This window comes from Xiphophorus couchianus, chromosome 9 (assembly GCF_001444195.1).
Source record: "Xiphophorus couchianus chromosome 9, X_couchianus-1.0, whole genome shotgun sequence".
In the NCBI taxonomy this organism is placed as follows: Eukaryota; Metazoa; Chordata; class Actinopteri; order Cyprinodontiformes; family Poeciliidae; genus Xiphophorus; species Xiphophorus couchianus.
In genome coordinates, this window is record NC_040236.1 from 10,440,106 (window position 1) to 10,462,011 (window position 21,906).

A 21,906-nucleotide genomic window follows, 5' to 3' on the forward strand; every position below is an offset into this window, starting at 1 on the left:
AAGTTGTGTTGAATGAGAATCTTGGGTAAGGCTTTCCTCTTTCCTTCTCCGTCTGTCTTGATTTATTTGCTTCAGCAGGAGTCATTAGTCTATGGTGCAAGTACTAAGGAGGATGAATGATTACTCTGACTTTGTGTGTGTCTGATGTGTGGGTTTGTAAATGTGTTTGAATACAGCGTGCTTTGTTGTAGTTTGTATGGGTCTGATGCCACATTTATTCCCAAATGAAGCTCTGCATCTTCAGAGCTGGCCCCACGGGCTGCTGGGAGAAGACTTGGACTGAACAACACATAGGTAATACGGGGTAATTCGCAGCTCCTGGGGGGCTTTCGAAAGGCCAGAGTCATGAATATTCAAAACAATGCTAATTATTAAGAACCCTCAGCTGCTCTGTAGAATGCAGATGTCAATTCCTGGAATTTACTTACAGAGCTGGTATCGACCAGTAATGGTGTTCGTACAGGAAATCAGTGGCTCTGATCTTTTTAGATAATAAAGTATACAATCTCAATATGTCTGATAATACATCCTGTGTCATCTGACTCTAATTCTGGGAATAAAGATGCTTACAAGACGATTAAAAAAAGCAGGAGGGCCTCTGAAATCTGACCTTAAAATGGCTGCAACCATGGGAAGCAGACTGAGAAACGAAATCTCTAGTGCCCAGAGTGCTCTTTCAGTGCACCACAGGCTACAGACAAATTTCAAGGATGAGACAAGCAGGCGAGACCCTGCTGCTACTGCTGGACTGGATTCAGGGTGATGTATGCAATGGGGCTGCAGGGCCGGGGAGCACAACCTGTGATATTTATCTGCCCAATTAAGGCCAGTGTATCTCTGAGATGTCTGCCAGTGCTTCACCTCCTGGAAATCTGTTTCACAGCCTCTGTTGATGAGGGTTACATTGTATGATAAACACCGCCACAAGCGCCTACTGTTCTTGGATCCACATAAAGTGGTGAGAGAACCCACGTTTCAGTTATGGTTTGCGCCTCCGACAACCAACTGTTTAACACCACAAAAAAGCCAAGGGCTCACACCACTGACTGGTAAAACATCTGAATATAGATTGTTTGCACGCTAAGCCTGACTGTCACACTTTATCACATTGCAGGAAAAACCTGTGCATACACAATTAAAAAATAACTGTTGCGAATAATGCTTGGAGATGGAAGAAATATAATAAACATCAGGACCAACATGAGCTTGAAATGCATGCTGTAAGATCTTGTGTGGAGATGTATTAACACTTTCACCACTGTCTAAATTAGAAAAATTGTCAAATTTACTTCCAAATAATAGAACTGATGTGAATTCTAAAATATTGAAATTTTACACCAGAAATGTTGCTGCTTAATGGTTGTCATTCAAAACATACTTTTAAAATGACTAAGCAGCCCCATCAGAACGCCTATTAAAATATATCTATCATAATTGTGTGTATATATATATGTATATATATATTATTATTATTTTTTTTATGTAAAAATGTTATTTTTAATGAGCATCAAAGCCAGACAGAATAGTAACAAAAATTAGCAATCACCTAAACCTGCAAATTTATAAACTAAAAACGTAAAATCCTTGAACTGAATAGAAAATTCAAAAGAACAATAAAGGATTCAACTGCAGCACAATGCAGTGTAGAAATCACCGGAAAAAAGGCCTTTCTGAAAAAGGATTACAGCAAGCTAAGTATATTTGGGATGTTGTTTTTTTTTTTTAAATAAAAGGCAACAGGTTAGTAAAAACCTTAGTAAAAACCTTGAAATTAAGAAAACCCCAAAGAAAATGAGACACCGTTTCAGTTTTTTAAACATATAAAATGGACAGACCACCTTTTTTTCATTATGGGGCGCCCTCCGGGAAGACTTGTTGACTCAACACACTAACTTTGATGTCAATATTTATCTGTTGGGCAATTGTAGGTAATTGGTTTCTCTTCCAATCAAATAAGCAGTTCGATCCAAAACCCAGGAATACATTCAAGTTCCCAGGCGAACTATCCTTGGCTCAATATACCAACTTTTTTATGAATGTACAGAAAAACGAGCCAAGTGCAAACAAAAAATTACAGATAAGTGCTGTATAAATTTTACTGTGAAGGAGTAAAAGCAAAGCACTTTGTAAAACTATCAACTAGTTCTAACTTTATGTCATAAGACATAATTTATTTAACTTTAACAGGCAGCACAAAGAAGCAGTTACTTATAGAGAGACACAAAAATGGTCTATTGACCAGAAGCAGATGATTTATAGTTTAGTTGGTCCTGACCAACTGAAAACTTTAAAATTCAATCTTTTTCCAAGCAGGGGGAAAATTATATAATAGATAGCCACAAGCAGAATTTCTTAACAACACTTGTTAGGACATTCTGCTATTCTGTTAGGAAACTGTGAAAGTTTGTACTAAGAGAAGAAAACTCAATCTTAGCCATTTTCAGGAGAACTGAAGTGTTTACAGACTAAATTAGAACAAAACTGTTTTTTACAACATGTCTGGAGTTTATTCAGGTTGTGAGAAAGAGAACAATATTTTCAAGCAGGTAACAGAAAGGCTGAACAAAGTAGTCAAAGCACTCTGCTTTATTCTTGAGTTTTCAGTGTGATGGCTCTGAAAAGGTTCAATAGTGACCATCCTAATCTCTAGTGTAAATGCTAAAGACAGCCTAAAATGTTTACTGCATAATCATTTGTCTTTGTGGAACAGCCACTATAAATCAGTTTTGCATATATTCTCAGACAAAATGCTGAATAATGTTACCTCTATGGCTATTTTAAATAAATAATACAGTTATATAAAGAAATTTGAATTTCTTTATGAAAGCCAATATCACCTTGGCAGGTGAAAGCTTTCAAGAAACTGAGATCAGAATCTAGCAAAATAATTTGATGGCTACATAGGAGTTCGTCTTCTAAGTGGTGGATTGCCGGTTTTTTGGGACTCCCTTGTTCTCCTGGCAACGTCAACACTGAAGTGGAGGGACTATGCTTATTGGCTGGCTTGGGAATGCCTTGAGATTCCCTCAAACAAGCTGGTCCAAATGGCTGGGGAGAGGGAAGTCTGAGTCTCTCTGTTTAGGCTGCTGCCCCCATGACCTGACCCTGAATAAGTGAGAGATATTTGATTGATTGATGGATGGATTGATGAACAAATAGTTTAAATGGTTGGCTAGTGTCAGGGCTAGGCCTGTCACGATAGCAAATTTTGCTGAGCGATTAATTGTCTCAAAAATTATTGCGATAAACGATAATATTGTTTGAAGATCTTTTTACACTGATTTAATGGAAATGATGTAATAATGCATGCGGTTTCTTGTCAAAGATAGATACACTTTATTTTCAAAAGAACACTTAAACACTGAAACTGATAAACAAAATAAACAAAACAACCAAGAACAAAAATAAAATGGATTCTCAGTCTCCATTAACAAAAAATGTACTGGAAAAAAAACTAAACATAAAGCCAAAGTGGAAATAAATACTGCATTCAACCTAAAGAGTGCAGATTGTGAAGTCTGTATATTATATTGCCCTTCAGTAATAATTAGATTTAAATGGAAAAGACGGGCACATCCACTATCTGATGCAATAGTTCACACTACATGATTTTTTGCTCCTATTTTTCCCCTTATGACAATCTTAAAACGTTGGTCTTTGTAAGAGTGTGTGGTGTGTTATTGTAGATCGTCGTTGCCGCTCCGATCCAAATCAGGGATTTTCCCCAACTGGGAGCTTTAACGCAGCCTGTTGAATGTGACAGGTAGCCAATCAGAAAGCGCGGATTCTCCTCCGTGTTTTCTGAGGGGAAATTACGTCGGGGAATCCCAAACAGCTGACACGGCGCAACCCGAAGTCCAGCGGACATCGGAGATGATATGTGGAAACAACATTAATATTTATTCAACATGCAAAGAATATAGAAATGACAAGGGGAGGAGTTGGAGCGAAATTGCTACCGCAGTTGATAAACCCGGTAACTTTTCAGCTGTTCTTCGTTAACCTGACGTAAATAGATTATAATGATTTTCATTCAGTCAGGACTTTACGCTGACACTAGCCACATTCATTGCAGGTAGATTGTAGTAAAGCATTGATTAATGCCTGGTTTTAAAATTAGTTCACTGGACTTGTAGCCATTATTTTGTGCCCATTGTTGGACACCACATGGCAGGACCGAACCCGATCGAACCGTTATAGCTAGGATTTCTGTCGGCTAATGTGTGGTCTCTCAGGTTTTGAAAATGGGCCGACAATCGGCTGACAGCTCTAAGGTCGTGTAGTGTGCGCTGGGCTTTACACTAAGGAAATGAGGAAGGGAGGAGTCAGTGGAGAGCACCGGAGTTGAGCCTTTTTTCATTCAGTAGCATTAGCTGAAAGAGAAAAAGGTCGGAAGAGACGATAATGCCGATAATTAAAATGACGTCGGTAGCTTTAATTTATCGTATAATTAATCGATTTATCGTTTATCACGACAGGCCTAGTCAGGGCTGGTCACCTTTTAACATTCCTTAAATAATTACTTACTAAAGTCAATGAAAGCATAAAAAATAATTAAGATACTATTTAGTTTTAGAAATAAACTAAATAGTTTATTTTACACATACCTCAGTCTTTTAATAGGTTTTAAGCAGTTACACTTTAATATGTGTTTCCATGTGAGCTTCTGTACCTTCTTTAGCATTGCTATAGTTGCTTCTGCTTGTTATCCACAAGTACTGGGTAGAAAATATTGGGTTTGGAAAACAAGAGGCATTCGTGTGGACAATATAAAAATACCCTTTCATAAATCTGCATTTTCTGTTTAAAGACAATTCTATAACTGCAATCCGAAGCTCCTACTGATGTGCAAGTCAAAAATGCATAAAAAGTGTGCAGAACGTGATGTTTTTATAGTGAATAAATTAGGTCTAGAATTTGCATCAACTGTTCTCCAAAAGATCACTTTGACATTTTTGCCGTATATTTGTATACAGAATTTGTTTCAATTTACATAAGGAACATGCATTTAAATTCTCAAAGCCTTACCTTTAAAGACCACTACAAAGGCCCAAATAAAAGCTGCCAGGTACTTCTCCACTCAAGCTGTATCTATTCCCTCTCTAGAGAAGAGAGATGTGAGAGCTGAGTGGCTGACCTTTGTCCTCACTCATTTTAATTAACCAGAGCTAATATCAGCTATTTACGTGATGAGGACACATTAACGTGCATAAACACACCCTCAACCATGCGTAAATTTGAACAAAAATGTACATATTCAGTGCTGGTTGCTTGTCTAAACACATCAGAGGATAAAAAAATGAGACCCAGAGTAGGATTCACAAACTCACTCATGCCCTCACGCCAACCCCCCACACACACACCAAAACACAAATGACAATGATTAGTGGCTGACTAAATGTCACTCGGCATAATAGCAAATCTGTTTCTGCAGACACACTCACATTCTCTGTACACTTTCCACTGTAATACCACTGGCACAACACATTGTTTGAATGCTAATTATTCAACTGACACTCCTGATACACAATTACTTCAGCTCTTCTCACAACACAAAAAAGTCTTATCACACATAGACACAAGGAGTCTGTCTTTTTTTCATATCGATTCTAAATAAAGGCATTCTTTATCACTAGCTACACGTCTTACTTTTTTTCCCCAAAATACCTCTCAGACATTAACTTAACTATCTTGTAAATGTTCTTTTGCTTGTCAACAGAAAAAAAAAACAGTTGTATAATTTTTAATAATCAACATAATGACTTACATGCATTCATATGAAGTAAAGGTCATCCAGTAAGGAACAATTCACAACCAGCAAACAGTTTCTTATTAAACTGTGAATATATATTCTTAGTTTTGAACTTTCTTAGTCTTGGTGGCAACTCAAATGCTTTACATTCACATACCAATATGCATACCAGTAGGCAACTTGGGGTTAATGCTGGAATCAAACCCAGAAAATCTTTTTTGCAAGACAATGAATCTAGCAACTAATTCGCAGTCATCCAAATTCAGTTAAATGTACTTTCCAGCCATTTAATTTCATAACATTTATATACTACTTTAGTAAACTGTCAAAGGAACAGCAGCACCACAATTAAACTGAGCAACAGCCACCTTTGACGAAATGTCAGGATAAGTTTTAGTTTAAATTAAATATGGAGAATTTAACATTAAGCTTCTAAAGTGACTTGATACCAAATTTAAATGGAAATTTGTTCAACAAAATGTTCACAGTGTGGAATCAATTTTAAATTGTGTGAAGTACAAGGTTGAGCTAAAGTCCAATTACTCTTTAAATTAATATTATTGATGCCACTAATACACAAGAGAAACTCTTGGCTGTAAATGAGAGGGAAATGACATTTTGAAGGTCTTACTTCAGTTGATCAATTCAGTGAGCTGATTTAGTGGTAGTTGCCAGCGCTGTTGGACTCTGGTGATCAAGAATCCCCCGCAATTATTATTGAAAGTGATAGAGTATGTGATTGATTAATCAGTCAGCCAATACATCAGGCTTATTCTTTTTTTCCTTTTGCAGGAACTCTATATCAGTGGATTATTTTTCATCAGAAGGCATCGATTGTGCCACTAGAATGTAAAACAATAAAAAAAATTTTATTCTTCCATAGAAATAGGGAAGGTGCTCTAGCCTGTCAAATGTAAAGTAACGTACTATGTTGGTGATTTGTTTCATGATTGCCTGAGGACATATAGAATATGTAGACCAAAACATTTTATAACATATTTATAATAAAACACTTAAAATTCTGTATTCTGTAAATAAACTCTAATCTTATGCTGCTGTTAAAGATACACGCTACAAGGAGCAGATTTAACTCTCCATTTCACTTATTAATAACAAATTCTCTATCTAAATTGACTCAGTATTCAAACATGGGCAAAAAACTTCCACTGTGGATTTGCTCTGATCCATATAAACATCCAAAACATTTTAGTTCATACAGAACACCAACGTGTACATTGAGTCAATATAATACATGTTTTTCAAAATTTGAATTGAATTTATGCCATAGAATCAATGCTTCAATGTTATTCTTAGTTTCTTTTTAGATTAACTTTTAAGCATTTTCCAGAGTGAGATTTAATCTATATACACTAATTGCTGCAAAATTTGCACAGCCCCTATGTAACTGGCACATACAGCGCTTTATAAGATGGGTACAAGTAGTCAAAGATTTTTGTAGTGCCCTCCCACTCCTCCCTGCAAAAAAACCCAAACAAAAACAACCAAAAAAACCCAACTTGTGGCTAAGTGGGTAATCATATACTACTGTAACATATATTATGTTACAGTAGTATATGAATTTACGAGTGTCTAAAGATCCCAAGCTATTTGCACAATAGTTAAACAGTGACAAAAACAACACTGGTGGAAAGTTTAAAATCTTTAGATGTATGGCCTAATTGAAGACCCTTTTAGTTATATGCACCATTATCAGGGAATATTTGACAGTAGCTATATATATATATATACCATATTTTATAAGTTATTCTAACTCTTGTTTGCATTCCATAACCATAAATGGTAAAAACAAATTACCAACTGTCATGCAAGCATTTACAAGTGGAAAAGAGGAAAGAATGCCTCTTTCCCAGTTTCTCCTCAGGACAAGATATTCTTAGATGAGAGGTGCTGTGCATATTTAATGCATTATCACATTTTCAATCTTAATTAAGCTGGAGGGAGGAAAAGAATAGAAGCTGAGAGGGAAGACAGTCATGTGATGTACGGAAGGACTGCTTGGGCCTGATACCAATCTCTCATTCCTCTGTATCCTTCATCAGATAAAGCTGGGGATAGGCTGTAAATAGGTCAGTGAAAGCAGCGATGAGGATATACAGATGAAGACCAGCTGTACAATATGATCAGGAAAGAAAAAAGATGAGCTATGTAAGGGGTCAGAGTATTCATTAAGAGTAAACAAACAGTTTGGTTTAACCACAGACTAGACACGTGTCTAAACCATGTCAAAAACATATTAAAAAAAACATAGACGTTTTTTGGCTATTTCAGCAAACAACGGCTTTCTGCTTTTGGCAGAGATTATGTAAGAGAATTATATGTGCACAGCCATACCCCAACTTTAGAGCTTTGAAGAGCATCTGAATCAACAAAGTATTAGTGTGGTGCTGTAAGGTAAAATTACTGCAAATGGGCCATGTTTGACTAAGCTCTATTCACAGGAATCGGGTACGGTGACATAAGGTCTCCGAGGGGATAAATGTCACACTGTGACAAAATTATTCTAAGACATGCCAGAGAAGTAACAGTCATCATCTCTAATTCAGCAGCAGGTAATTCAGGTGTTGGAAAGGGTGATGCTAACAAGGGATTCCTGTTGTGTAAGATTGCTGGAAACGAGAAACCCCACGGGATATGATTACAGTGGGAAAAAAAACAGTTTCTTGTATATCCATGTAAAGATTATTTTCTTATTCGAAGTTCTTGGTTACTTGGGATTGGAGGATAAATCTCATTTAATGTTCATGTGCAAACGTGAACATTTTCCAAGTCATTATTATCAAGGACTTGGAAAATGTCATATTCATTGGCTTTGTTATTGACGTAAACAATAACAAAGAATTATTTATGTTATTATTTATAGTATAGTCCCTACTATTATTTATAGTAGGGACTTACGTGACGCTACAATGTGTTAGTATAACAAGAATGTTTTCTATAGAAAAGCATTGAAGTTATAATATTAGAAAGATCTTAAAATCTTTCTTTAAAGCAACATATAAAAGTGTGGAGATGGGAATGACTGGAAAGAATTAGGAAAAAGCAATGTCACATCTTTTTCCTTATTCTAGCCAATAGAAAACGTTTTAATAATCCCAGCTGACCTAAAACAGGAAACTGTAGTCTGAAATGTCAGAAAGTCAGGGGAAAAGCTGCCTTTTTAACGGGGTATGTAAATATCTGGTTTTCAACTGTAGAAGTCCACACTTCACCCTGTAAACCTGTTTAGTCTTATATCTAATATCAGATTTTTGCAAATTGTGATTTGTTTTTATTGATCATCATCATTATCACTGTTGGATTTCATTTTACTTCCCTCTTTTATTACCAGTAAAATATAAAAACATAGTTTTCTGAAAAAGTTTCTCCTTTATATTTTTAATGATCCATGCTATTCAATGATTATTATGCAAGTTAAAACAGTTTTTTTAATGTATATTTTGACTAATTTTTAAGAACAGGACAAGATATGACTTCCAGATCAGTATAATCGCTCAGTGGATCAGGGAGTCAGAGATCCTGTCATCCAACTGAAATAGGTTGAGACCTTGGCATTTTCTTACGTATACAGTAATCCGTTTTTGTTCCCATTTTCCAAGATACTCCTCACGTTGCACAATCTTGCAAAGCAAAAAGTGCCAAACCTCTAATAATGTGAAATCCTTTTACAACAACTGTAACATTTGTCGTATCATAGTATTAATAGATGGTGTGTACTTGGACTGAAAAGCCCAGATTAAAGTGCCAGCTCATTTTTTTTGCATTTTTTTCTTTTATTCCAGCAGATAAAAAAAGAAAAAAAGTGGATGCTCCCAGAAGCCTCAGCAACATAACAGAGCTGCTCCCCCTGCTACATCTCATCTGTAAAGTAATCCTTGTGTTCTCCATGAGTGGGCTTAAGCATGTGTACACAAGTGCCACACAGTGACAGGTAATGTTTCAGAAACACGACTGGCTTTTGACAAAGCAAATAAGCAAAGGTACCTTTAAGTGTGATTCTATGGAGATGCCATGTGAGCACAACAAGGGAAAATGCTACATTTATGATTCAGAGTGAGTGGAAGTAAAATTTAACTACCTCAAAGGCTGTCAGAAACCTGACTATAGGCATCTATCACTCAGAGTGTACCATCTGTATTCCACATGCTTCCTGCCTACAGATACCACTCCAGTACACAGCTCTGTCTAAACGACTGGCATCTTATGTCTGATGCATCTGATGTCTTAGATGCAGAACTTTTGCAAAACAACTGAAAAAGCCTGATTTCAGAATTGAAGTAGGATCTTGGATAAGAAGAACATCGTCAAGATAACAATCTACTTACTGTCATTTAAAACCCTCAAGTTCATACCTAAAATGTTCACTATTTTCTACATTACTCTACATTTCTCAATGCAGAAATTGGGGCTGAAAGACAATTCATGACTTTCTGCATCTAGAATTCTGATTTTGTGGTCTTTTTTTTGTCCTTACGACTGGGAGGACTGGAAAATCTGCCTTCCCAGTTCGCACTGTAACAAGCCAAGTATGAGCTTGCTATGCTGACCTATAGACAGCAGATTAAAAAAAATTGTCTGTATTATAAACACTTAAAAATAAAACTAAACTTGGCAGTAATTAATTTTCTATTTTTAAATGTATAAAAGGTAAAATATTAAAATATGTAAATATATTTAAAACATTGCCTTGTGACACCCAATATGTAATATTTTAGCAGGAGTTAGTTTTTTGATTTTAAACGAATATATCATGTTGCACTTTTTATAAATTGTTGTATAAATGCAACAGTAAATTATATTTTACTGAGTAGTGTATGGTGGTTGAAAAAAAGACTAAAATAAATATGAAGCTAAAGGTGAAATATTACAATATTTTTGCTTTATTTATCCAAACTAGGATATTTATTTATTTTTTTTTGCGAGAATAGCTTACCAACATCACAAACTAAAACTACCCTTTGAGAAAAACAATTGGTATTCACAGGGCAAACCTCGTGCCAGATCCTTGTCGCTGGGTCACAATAATCAGGAGCACAGTCATTGCAAAACATAATATACAGCTGACAGCTGGCACATTTGCCTCTGTTTGATTGGGAACATATGGGCAGCGGTGAGGAGCTGACATGACCTGAAAAACCCCTGGTAGGTTTCAAATTACAGAGCGTTCTTCAGAAAGCCAACACCCCCAAAAACAAGATGGTCATGGAGTGACCACTACTGCTTGCCAAACAGCTTAATCAGGTTTATCACAACAACATTTGGAGGCATGGAGCACCTGTAAAGTCTGAGTGCAGCACAGCAAAAAGCATGCTGGACTTTATATCAGCACCGTGTGTTTAAATAAAGTGGGTAGGTTTTGTAACAGCTGAAACACAATAGTTTAGACTGCGGGCGTTCTAATGTAGATGTCCAGCAATTATCCTAGCCATTAAAGGTTAAGTTTCTATCAGTGCCCACTCTCAGTCTGATACTTTCATTGTCTGTCAGCTCATAAAATTTAAATACTGAAAAAGAAATGTATTGTTACACAAAGTAAAGTCCTGATGAGCTAAAAGGTTGTGATAAAAAATAATCAGAATAATAATAATTATGTTAGCCAACATCCCCCAAAGAAAAATATTTAAGATGCTCATTTATACCAAAATCAATATAGACTGAGCCATTATCATGTCCCCAAGCTGGCTCACAGTTTTGCACAGCAACACTGCAGACACACAGGCACTTAGCCCCTTAACTACCTTACAGGACATTTCCTGATAGATGATAATTGATTAATGAGTTGGTCTAAAGTTGATTGACCTTATTGATTGGCTAACAATTACAGCAATCATTTTCTTAAAAACCTGAGTTTTTTATAGTATAAAATGGGTCAACTGTCTTTCCAAGCTTCAAGGGCTAAAGTTTCCATATGAATTACAAAAAGTGGAAGATAACTGTGTTTCAACATATTCTTTGTGTAAGATGTATTGCATACTGACTGAATAAACAGAAAATAGTGTTTTTCTCCGATTATTAAATGTAGACATAGTTATAAAATGCAACAAAATAGGAACTTCTTAGGTTGCTGAATAAATAAAAAAAATACTTTGAATAATTAGAGTTCCATTCAAATTATTCAAATTTCCTCACTTGTCCAAGTTGCTAGATTTGTGGTGTAGTACAGTTCAAAAATACTACAACAGTAGCTTTGGGGAAAAGACATCAGTTCATACTAGATTCTGTTTCAACCTGCCCTGAAGCAAAATTTAAAATCAGATTGATGAGCGGCCGGACGTTCTTCTGCAACATGATTTTCCATATCAATCAATGTCACCTTTCACCTTGACATTACTTTGTATCAGAGTCTGCTCCTTCTACCCTGAGGCTATTTGTTGGGCTGAAAGCCCCACCCCAAGCCCAGATGGAGCCCTAGTCAAGTCCCTGTTAAGTCCAGGAAGTGGCAAGTTAAAGTGCTGTTGGGTTTGACACATACTTGCTCTCCCACTTTTGGTCTGATTTTTTAAACAGAGGCTACTGTAACTATAAAGTTGAAGTGGCACTCTAAAGAGCCAGTGGGTGCAATTAGAGCTCTGTTTTTGGTGAACAAGCAAAGGTACACCTGCAGCCCATAATGAGAAGAAAAATAATAAAATAAAGTACTTTCTTGGACCACATTTTGCTTGAATGCAGCAACCAATTTAAATGTTGCATTGTGTTTTAAATTCCATAAATTCTTCACAAATATCTTCACATTAGATTTTCAAAAATTCTGAAAGATACTAAGTCGGGTATTCATGTGTAAAATCACATTTCTTATGCTACCTAAACTGTAGTCTGGAAAATGTTGATATTGGAGATCTTAAACAAGCAACTGAAAAGGTTAGTCAAAAAAAGTACATTTAGTTATAGCGTCAGATAGGCCTAAGTAGGTTGTTGACAGCTAAAACAAAACACTGCATTACTTCTCCAGAAGAAGAGTCTTACCTACAAACACAAATTTCATGTTAAAATTCCATATTTTTCACAACTCAAATGTTCAGATCTTTCATAATTTTTAATACACTTGATGTTATTTGGTTTGCCAGGTGTGGTCTACAAGAATCCAGGCTTGTTCCAGCCAGAATCCTGATATGTTCTTTGAGTCATTCCTTATCTGTTTCATGGGGTGGCATGGTGAATTGACCTGCTGAGGCAGATCACTCCAATCAGAGTGAGGTTGTGCATGGTCTTGTGTCAGTAATGTGTCATTTGTATCATCCACGTGGATGCCAAGAACTACAAGAACATTTCAATCGAAACAAGATAATGAAAGGTTTTCACTTCAGCTGTCATCTCCACCTTAAAACATCAGCCTCAATTTTAAAACTGCTGAGGTAAAGAAGCAACAGGAAAAGACAGGAATGCATTCTGCTTTTTACTCATGTTTGGCCCTTTGTTGGCACTTTCTAAGAAGAAGCAAATACCACAGAAGAAAAGCGATTTGTTTCGACAATAGTTTCATACTGGATGAAAGGCTTCCACTGAAATGATGTAATTTACCATAAAGAATACTAAGCCAAATATATTTACAAAGATTTACACCAAACAAAACTAACTGCTGGTACAGTATAATCACACAACGAAGATGGATTTCACAACCGAACATATGCTGTAACAGAGCAGCCAGCTGGACGCCTGTTTACATCACACAGCGCTGCTGACATTTCTTCAAGATGCAAACCCGACCCTTACACCTTGGATTAATACAATGTTATTCTAATGTTGTGTTTCTTTGCAGAGTTACACTAAGCTTGGCTTCTTTTGAATAGATGAAGTATAACTTATGCGACTGAGCGGTGAATTTGAGCCATCAAACTGTGCTGTGAAAAAAAAAAAAAAAGTGAAATTGCAAAAATGTGTTTCCTGTACTGTGAAATAAACAGTGAGACCTAAAAAAACGTGCTTTCTTTTGACAGATTGTCAGGAAATCTTTAAAATAAAAAAAATATCAACCTATTAAAGAGACAGAACAAGAAAAAAGATTGATTTTTATGGATTCTAGCTTATAGCACTCTCAAATGACACACAAACTCAGTCATAACACTGTTTATAGCATGTTGATGATAGTGCAACACACAGGTCTGAAGTCATATGAATCACATCTTTCTGAGGTACCTGCTGTGACAAAACCCAGGGAGGTCTGATTAAAGCTGCAGTCTGCCTCCAGTCATTTAAACCAGCAAGCCTCTACTTTATATTGTGTAGCCTAAAGGCACCATGTCACTTTGTTTTTGCTTTCTTCCGCAGCAGCTCTTCTATGCAACAAATAAGGTGTTAAAATAAAAACAGGACATAGGGTAGGAATAATAAAAAGAAGCACATGCTTCAAAACACACACACGCCCCACGCCCACACACACACAAATGGCAGACATGCAGACAACTGAATTTCAACACTGTAGATGAAAAGAAGAAATGTCTGCTTTCAGAAGATACACAACAGCAGAGAAATAGAGGCTTTCCCAATGTACCTTTTACGATGAGGTTGAGTAGCTTCGGCCGTGGGTTGCGTTCGCTCTGAATCGAACATGTGTATTGGCCGTCATCAGTAACATCCACTTTCTGTATCTGAAGGCTGTACTCGTGTTTGTCTCCAACACTGGACACTATGGACACACGTGGGTCCACAGACCACTTGTCGTCCCCTGCGAAAATGATGCTTGAGCGGTTCAGCCAGGCTCCTTTAGAGATCCCATCCAACAGGTAGCACCTGGATTGAGAGAAATAAATAAAACTGAACAAAAATGTTGTTTTGTTTTTCTTTTACATATGACTACAATGTTTGAAGTTAAAACTATAGTTTATCCATCTGTCCATTTTGTTTGTTTGTTTGCACATTGTCAATTATTACACACCACACTCTCTGTGATCATTCTATGGTGAAGCTTTTCAGACAAAGTGAAAGATAAAGCTAAATAATGGTTAGTCATGGGGAAAATCATCTGTCTTGACTGGAGCACAGCTTGATCTTCCAGCAGGACAGCAATATCAAACAAACAGCCAGTCCTAAAATGACATGCTGTAGATCAAATAATCTAAATTCATGCCGAAATTTCAGTTAAAATAAGTGAAAAGTGATTTATTTTTATAGATATGAGTGAAATGAGCAAAACTGCTTTCTCAAGTACAAATGTGGTGCCTATATACAATAAAATACTGAACATTGCACAAATCCCACTAAAGTGAGTGGTTGTTGCCCGTCAAAATATGGACAAGTTCAAATTGTATGAATAATTTTGCACGGCCAAGTATTTATAAATAAAATTCCATTCATCCATCATCTGAAAACAATTTTCCTGCCGGGAGCTAATGCCCATGTCCGGCGACCATCGGTCAAGAAGAGGGGTATGTCCTGAACAGGTCACCAATCCATGACAGGGCTACACAGAGACCTGTAATGGACTCTGTGTCCATTACAGGGCACAAGATGTCCTGTAATGGACACAAGATGTCAAAAAGTGACTGGAGTTTATGGAACATAATTTCTCTAAATTAAAAAACATGTAGCTTTAAGTAGCTTAGGACAATATTTTGTTAGTAAATTTGGTTTTGTTAAAATAACTTATTAGTTGTGATAGTTTATTATTCATTATTTTTCTTTTGATAATTACTAATAACCCTCAATAACTCAGGTTATTAAGGAGATTTCTATGTCTTATATGAGAAAGGTGACAGGGAATGTTCCCTTAATTTTAACATCTGACACATTTGAAGCCTCACTGGACCTTCAGGTGATTCATGATTAATTTTCTGTATTATTATGAAATCGTAAGAAATTCACAAGACAGTAAGGTGTAAAATGTATTAATTCATCTGACTTTTTTTTAAAATACACACAACACCATTGATCATATTTTTCCCACTTCAGAAAAATAAAGAAAATTGCTATGCACAACAAACAGGCATTTAAAAAAATTTAATTAAAAGGCAGCATGACAAATTGTTAATATTAGTAAACATAATTATTCAAATCACATAATGGATCTAGACAGAGAAAAAATAACCCAATGTGGAATAAAATGTGACCCTCACAGCAGTGTTAGCAGCTGGAGAAAGACAAACTTCTGCAGGGAAGGTACTACTATTTCCAGAGCACCAAAGAAAAAACTGCATCATGCCACACCAACACAAAGTTTCTGTTGCTTTCCATATTTCATCATGATGTACACCCGCACATCATTGCTGTTAGCTCCTCTCCAAAAACTGCTATGCAAAACGCTTCAGGAATTGAGATATTTCTGTCAGCTCCACACAGACAGTTTTTTTTAGGCTGCAAACAAGAAAATATGGCAATAGGTTATTCCTATGAAAACATGACTGGACAAAGTTTTTGTGTACATTCTGAGTTTTGAACAAGTATGTCTCTAACTTGTGACAACATACAGTATGAAATATAAAACCTGCTAAAGCTCTGCAAAGTTTCAGTCTAACTATGCAACTGCTATGTTAACTATAGAAGCTACTGAATAAATTGGACAATCTGTTAAACACTGAACCTCTTTGGTCAATATACATTTGCTTTGTTATAAATTTCAGAATGGTATGAACTGAAGAAATCCAATCATATTCCATGACAAATACTGTGATAATGAGCAGTAAAAGGCAATCAAGTTTGGCTCTTGAGCTATTGTCGACATGCCATACAGGACTGTCGGCACTGGTGGAAAAGCCACCAAGGAAATCGGTTTGGCACAATAACAAAGCACCAACTCCATCTGCCAAGAAAGCGTCTGTCAGGAAGAAGGATAGAGGACAATAGTCTATGTAGCTAACTTCTCCCCCGAGAGCATAGACAATGGACAGGTAGAAAAATTAAATGAACGTTTAAGTCAGGAACAGAAATGCAGACACTCATACATCCCTTGAGCTAAGGTTTCCTTCTCCTTAAGGCAACTTTTTTTTTAATCTGTTCTAAAACGTTGAATACAATGTGCTTGATATTTAACCTATGACAGAGAATAGAAGATACAAATAAGAAAACCAGTGCAACTTGCAATCTGTTGTGGTCAGTGACCAGTCTAATGAGTTAAAACATTACAGGCCAATAACATATTTCCTCAGCATTTTATCTGAATTCAAATGCTTAAGGACAATTTTTATTGTCAACATATACTGTTAAGCATCAAATCATTCATCTCTCTGCCAGCTTAAAGTTTTAAGCTAGCTATTTTTGAATACATGTTTTTCTGACTCCAAGTAATTAACATGTTTTGAGTGGCAAAAGCAGGGCAAAAACTGAAATCTCACCGAATACATGGCAGGAGCAAAATATAAGGCTGACTTTCAAACCTCAAAGACTTGGAGCTCATCACCAAAGATTTAAATCATCCGTACACCTGTGGAAACATGCTAGGTAGCATTATAAAAAGCATGTGATTGCTGTGATGACATTTTCCACATATTTTAATTTTGCAATTGCGTGTTTTCCTGCTTTTAAGTAGTACTTGGATCACCACACATTCTGGTGAGGTTTGCCACCCATACTTCTGACCACACATCTTCAGTGACTCGTAATTTAAAAGGCAGGTGAGGGAGCAAGAGAAAGTAAAAAATACCATTGACCTCTGTTCAGCACAAAGCCTGACAAGAATAACTTTTCAACAACTTGCTGGGCTGTTATCACTATATTATTACCGTAAGTATAAAATACATTTTCTCCATTTGTCTCGTTTGATTCCACCTGATTTCTCTGCCGGCTTTTCAAAGTACATTTCTTTAAAAGCCAATACTTTCTCTGACTAAGGTTTAAGGGTAACTGTTGAAAACTATTTTTGTTCAAAGAAAGCTACAGCAGTAGTGGCCCTAAATACATGACAAGTATGTGGAGAGAAGTGTTAATAATTAAACTTATGAAGTTTGAGTAACCCAATCAAATTTATTTAAACTATGCCAAACTTTTCAAACAAGATGGTTAAATAACTTGCTCTTTGCTGTTGCTTTTCTGTAGTTTTGAAAAGCATTTATAAACCAACTTTCAGGGATATATTTGTCAGATACAACATTTAAAGAATCTTTCTTTGATGTTTTTCTTACCGAGTTAGCACTTCTGATCCATTCATTTCTGAAAATTTCTCACCACACAGTCATGCAGATGGATGTATTTAAACAGCCAGTCACAGTCCATCAGACCAGCCAAAAACACACATTTTACTTAGAGCAGTATGACGCTAGCGCTGCTAGCTGAGGCTGAAATGATCATCTGTGTAAAATCTTAGAGCAAAATCTGGTCGAAAGCACTTTCTAATCCATATAACAACAATTGTCAATGTTGCACAACATGCTTGGACCAACTTACGTTGGGTGTAATATGAAATGAAGAAGTGCCAAATCTTTAACATAAATGAAAGCAAAAAACGTATACTACCCCAATTATCAAGCTTAAAAGACAACTTTTTACATAAGGTGGACTGATTTTTTTAGCTTTGCTGTCCTAACACTGACTTAGCATAAAAAAGGATTTCCAGGAACACAGAAAATGTTTTGCATATCAAAGGACACACTGCAGCACTCAGGCCAGCATTGAGTTACAGGCTAGTGTCCCATAAACATCTACATACCTTATAATTCTGTGATCTATAATAATATAAATTAAAGCACTAGCAAACTGTGTCTTATTGTAGAATAACTTTTCAAATCATCTCTGGTCCAAAAAAACTCAGTAAGTTGTTTACTTTCCAGCTACTATCTACACAGGTGTTCATATCTTTGTAAAGTTATGTTTTGATTAAATATATAAAAACAATCATCTTATTTACATGCACATCTCTTAGAAACTGCATCTGCTACCATTCACAACTGTAAAGTTCTTTATTTGTATATTTGATTGCACTTTATAGTCTCAGGCTTCTTTTTATGTGTACACTGTGTACATTTATCTGTATCTGTGTGCTTCAGTTTGACTGGCACTTTGCTGCTGATACAGTAAATTTACTTTTCTAAAGTCATCACAATACTCGACTTTTTCTATAATGGAAAAGGATAAGGTACTCATACACATATTTATCATTCTGTTCTGTCTTAGCTATTCAAACATAGTGGAGTTTAGCTTGAAACCAAGTGCATGATTGCTTCAGTGATACAAATAGCACAAAATTCAATTTGGAAAATTGCCCGTAGAAATGTCAATAATACTAGTTTAATATAAGATATTAACTGAAAATTAAAGGGACTTTTTTTTTTACATTTGATTCTTCTGTTGACATTTTTTTATGATACTTGTAGCTAAAAATAAAATTAAAACCAAAATCACATTTCCAAAAAGTGACATTTAATATTGCCACCACATAAATAAGCATATTATAGTTTCAAACCACAGTTCTGCCATCAGGCAAGTCTTTTTCAGCCACTTTCTCTGGGGGTTTCCCTTTAGTCACGCATAGCAGCACAGAACCGATAACTTTGGTGGTCTTTGCTTTCATCAATCTCTCTTTCAGGAGCCTCTGTCTTGAATAAATTCTGCCCAATTAGTCCTCAGGCATCGAAGTTTCCATTCTGTAGCATGCACTAATTACTACTTTTATTCATCCCTGCTTCATGTGAGTGACTGCTCAGGCACCAGGCTTACAACAAGACATTTTCTTCAAAACTTAAATATATAAATTTATATTAGATTTTGGAACAGAGATCAGGAGGTGATTACACTAAAATGATGGAGAGAAAAAGTCATAAGATGGTATTAAAATGCCTTATATTAATACCAAATGAGTACAAACCATTAATTACAATACAGCAGCAGGTAAAAGGTACACTCTGTAATTCTTTTAGCTAAACTCACCGAATCTCTTTGATTTGATGCCATTTTTAACACTCAGAGTATTCTGACCCAGATTCCTACCTAAATAAAACAGTTTTTTGGATTCTTGAGGAATAAATATCCTTCTGGCACCAACCCCACATATATCCACTTGTAAACAGATTTCCCATGTTTCAACTAAAGTCTCGTAGTTGGCAGTCAGCAGTATTTTTCTAAGACAATTGGCAGAGTAAATGGCTATATTTAAGGAGAGGTCTCTAGGTTTTATTAGGTGTCCTTTTAATTACTAGTTATCCAAGTACATAACCCGTACTGTTTAAATCTCAACACTGTCCAGGTATACTTTATGAATCTTGAGTTTAAGGAAAACAAATATTATTACCATTATCCCTTGCTCAGATTTGTAAGAAATACATGCATGTTAGCAAAGTATATTTTCACAACAGTAGAACTAGAACTAAAAATAAAATAGGTAATGTTACTTTTTTTGCTTAATAAATAAAACATAAAGTTATCAAAGGTTTTATACAGTTAAAAAACAGTTTGGCTCATGACACTAGCATGTGGCGGTTTGTTTGTTCTGTGTCAAGATCCTAATTTCATAATATAATTGTCTGAAAAAAATTAAAAATTAAATTCATTACATCAAGACCAGTTTCATGTATAGTCTGAACAAAAATTAGTTTGTGGAAGAAATACTTTTACACCTTTAAAGAGAAATGGTCCACTGAATTTTAGGCATTTTACACATAAAAGGTGACTGTACAGCTCTCTTCACAGCTTACGGAGCAAGTTGCTGCCCTGGAGTGCAATGAATCATCAAATGAGAAAATGCATTTCACATTGACTGACTGGGTGTTAAAGCACAAGTGAAAGGAGACCAGGAGTGATCAGTCTTTCAAAAAAGTCCTTCTTTTATTCAGTGAAATGAGCAAAATGGATATATTTTTGCCAAGAAAGTAATTTTAACAAAAATAGTGGATAAAAAAATATTAGTATTTCATATCTTATTTGTATCAATATATTAGCTTGAATCATTTGATTATTAACCAATCATCTAATCTTCCAAATGTGAACACCAGGCTCTCTTGTCTTGCCCTTTTCAAAGAAGTGGAAAGATATTAATTTTCTACATTTTCAGTTAAAGACAATGTGATAAAATGTGATAAAAGACATGGACGTTCCTAATCACTGGTCAAATTATAAACATAAAACTGCATTTACTTTAAAACAATTGTTAAGGGTGTCATGTTTTTTGCTATCACAGATTGAATAAATATTATCATTTTTCAGATTTTAACACAATTTTACGTCCCAGTTTCTTTAAAAAAAAGATTAATGTCTTTGAAGAGATTTTGCATATCATTACCAGAATAAGTGACAAAGATTTTAAATGGCAGCTAAGGGCCAATTTGTCCCTTTGTTAATATGTACATAGACAGTGGCAATTTCATCCTTTCCTTTGTCCATGCCTTTACCTTTAAGCCAATCATTTAAGCATATCAGGGTTTTTTTTTTGTTTTGTACTTAAGCATTTTCAGAATTTATGAAGGTGAGAAATAGATAAAGATATAGATAAAATGCCAAAATCTCACTAATATTTGATTTTAATCTGTTAATATCTAAAAAGCTTGAGTTGCACTCTATTCCCATTTATTATGGTCCTCATCCCCATTTGACCTACGTTACATTATAAGAAATCGTGACCTCAAATGAAACCAAAGTAACTCTAACTAACCTCCTTCTGGTAGACAGTATTTATTAAGTCCATATACTTCAATTTCCTAACATAAGACAATGAGCAGATAGTAGAAAATACATTTAGTTTGTCATTTATCAAAACAGGTCTGAATTGTTACCCCGGCAGGTAAAAATAAGTGTACGTTTTGCACAAAGTGTCCCTCAGCAGACAACTCTATCTAAACAAACCTGGAAAACCAAAACAAGGACAAAGGGGAGAAATTGATAGCACCTGTAGTGGTGTGTATAAATATATTTTTTTTAAAAATCAATAAAAAAAAATAAAAATAAAGTCTATCAGCAAAGAATAGGTGAAGTGAACAGATGTGATCACAAAACAGACGGTGCTGGAATGCACAGGCATCAAGCTCCTGTCTGGTGAGGGTTCAACGTGGCCCTGACAGCGAACCCTCAGCATCATTTTAAAAATTTATAGGATGATAACTACAACATAAGAGCACAGATTTTATAGATAATCAGTTTATGCCTCAGATGTTGCCAGGATGTTACTTTAACGAATTTTCTCTACACTTATTTTAAATGGGAACTTTTCACATGGTAAAGTTTGGCAGTCAGGATGTGTCAGCGGATTTGCAAGAATAAGGACATTGTGCAGTGTTGTAAAA

At 35.6% G+C, this 21,906-nt stretch overlaps 1 protein-coding gene across 2 annotated transcripts in view; it reads right to left on the reverse strand.

Moving 5' to 3' along the window:
• The window catches only part of negr1 (neuronal growth regulator 1), a 173,893-nt gene that overhangs the window by 105,235 nt on the left and 46,752 nt on the right, over positions 1–21,906 (reverse strand). For both annotated transcript variants that reach the window (XM_028028292.1, XM_028028294.1), the window contains exon 2: positions 14,259–14,497. In XM_028028292.1, coding sequence (XP_027884093.1) covers positions 14,259–14,497 — 239 coding nt within the window. The remainder of the gene's footprint in view (positions 1–14,258; positions 14,498–21,906) is intronic.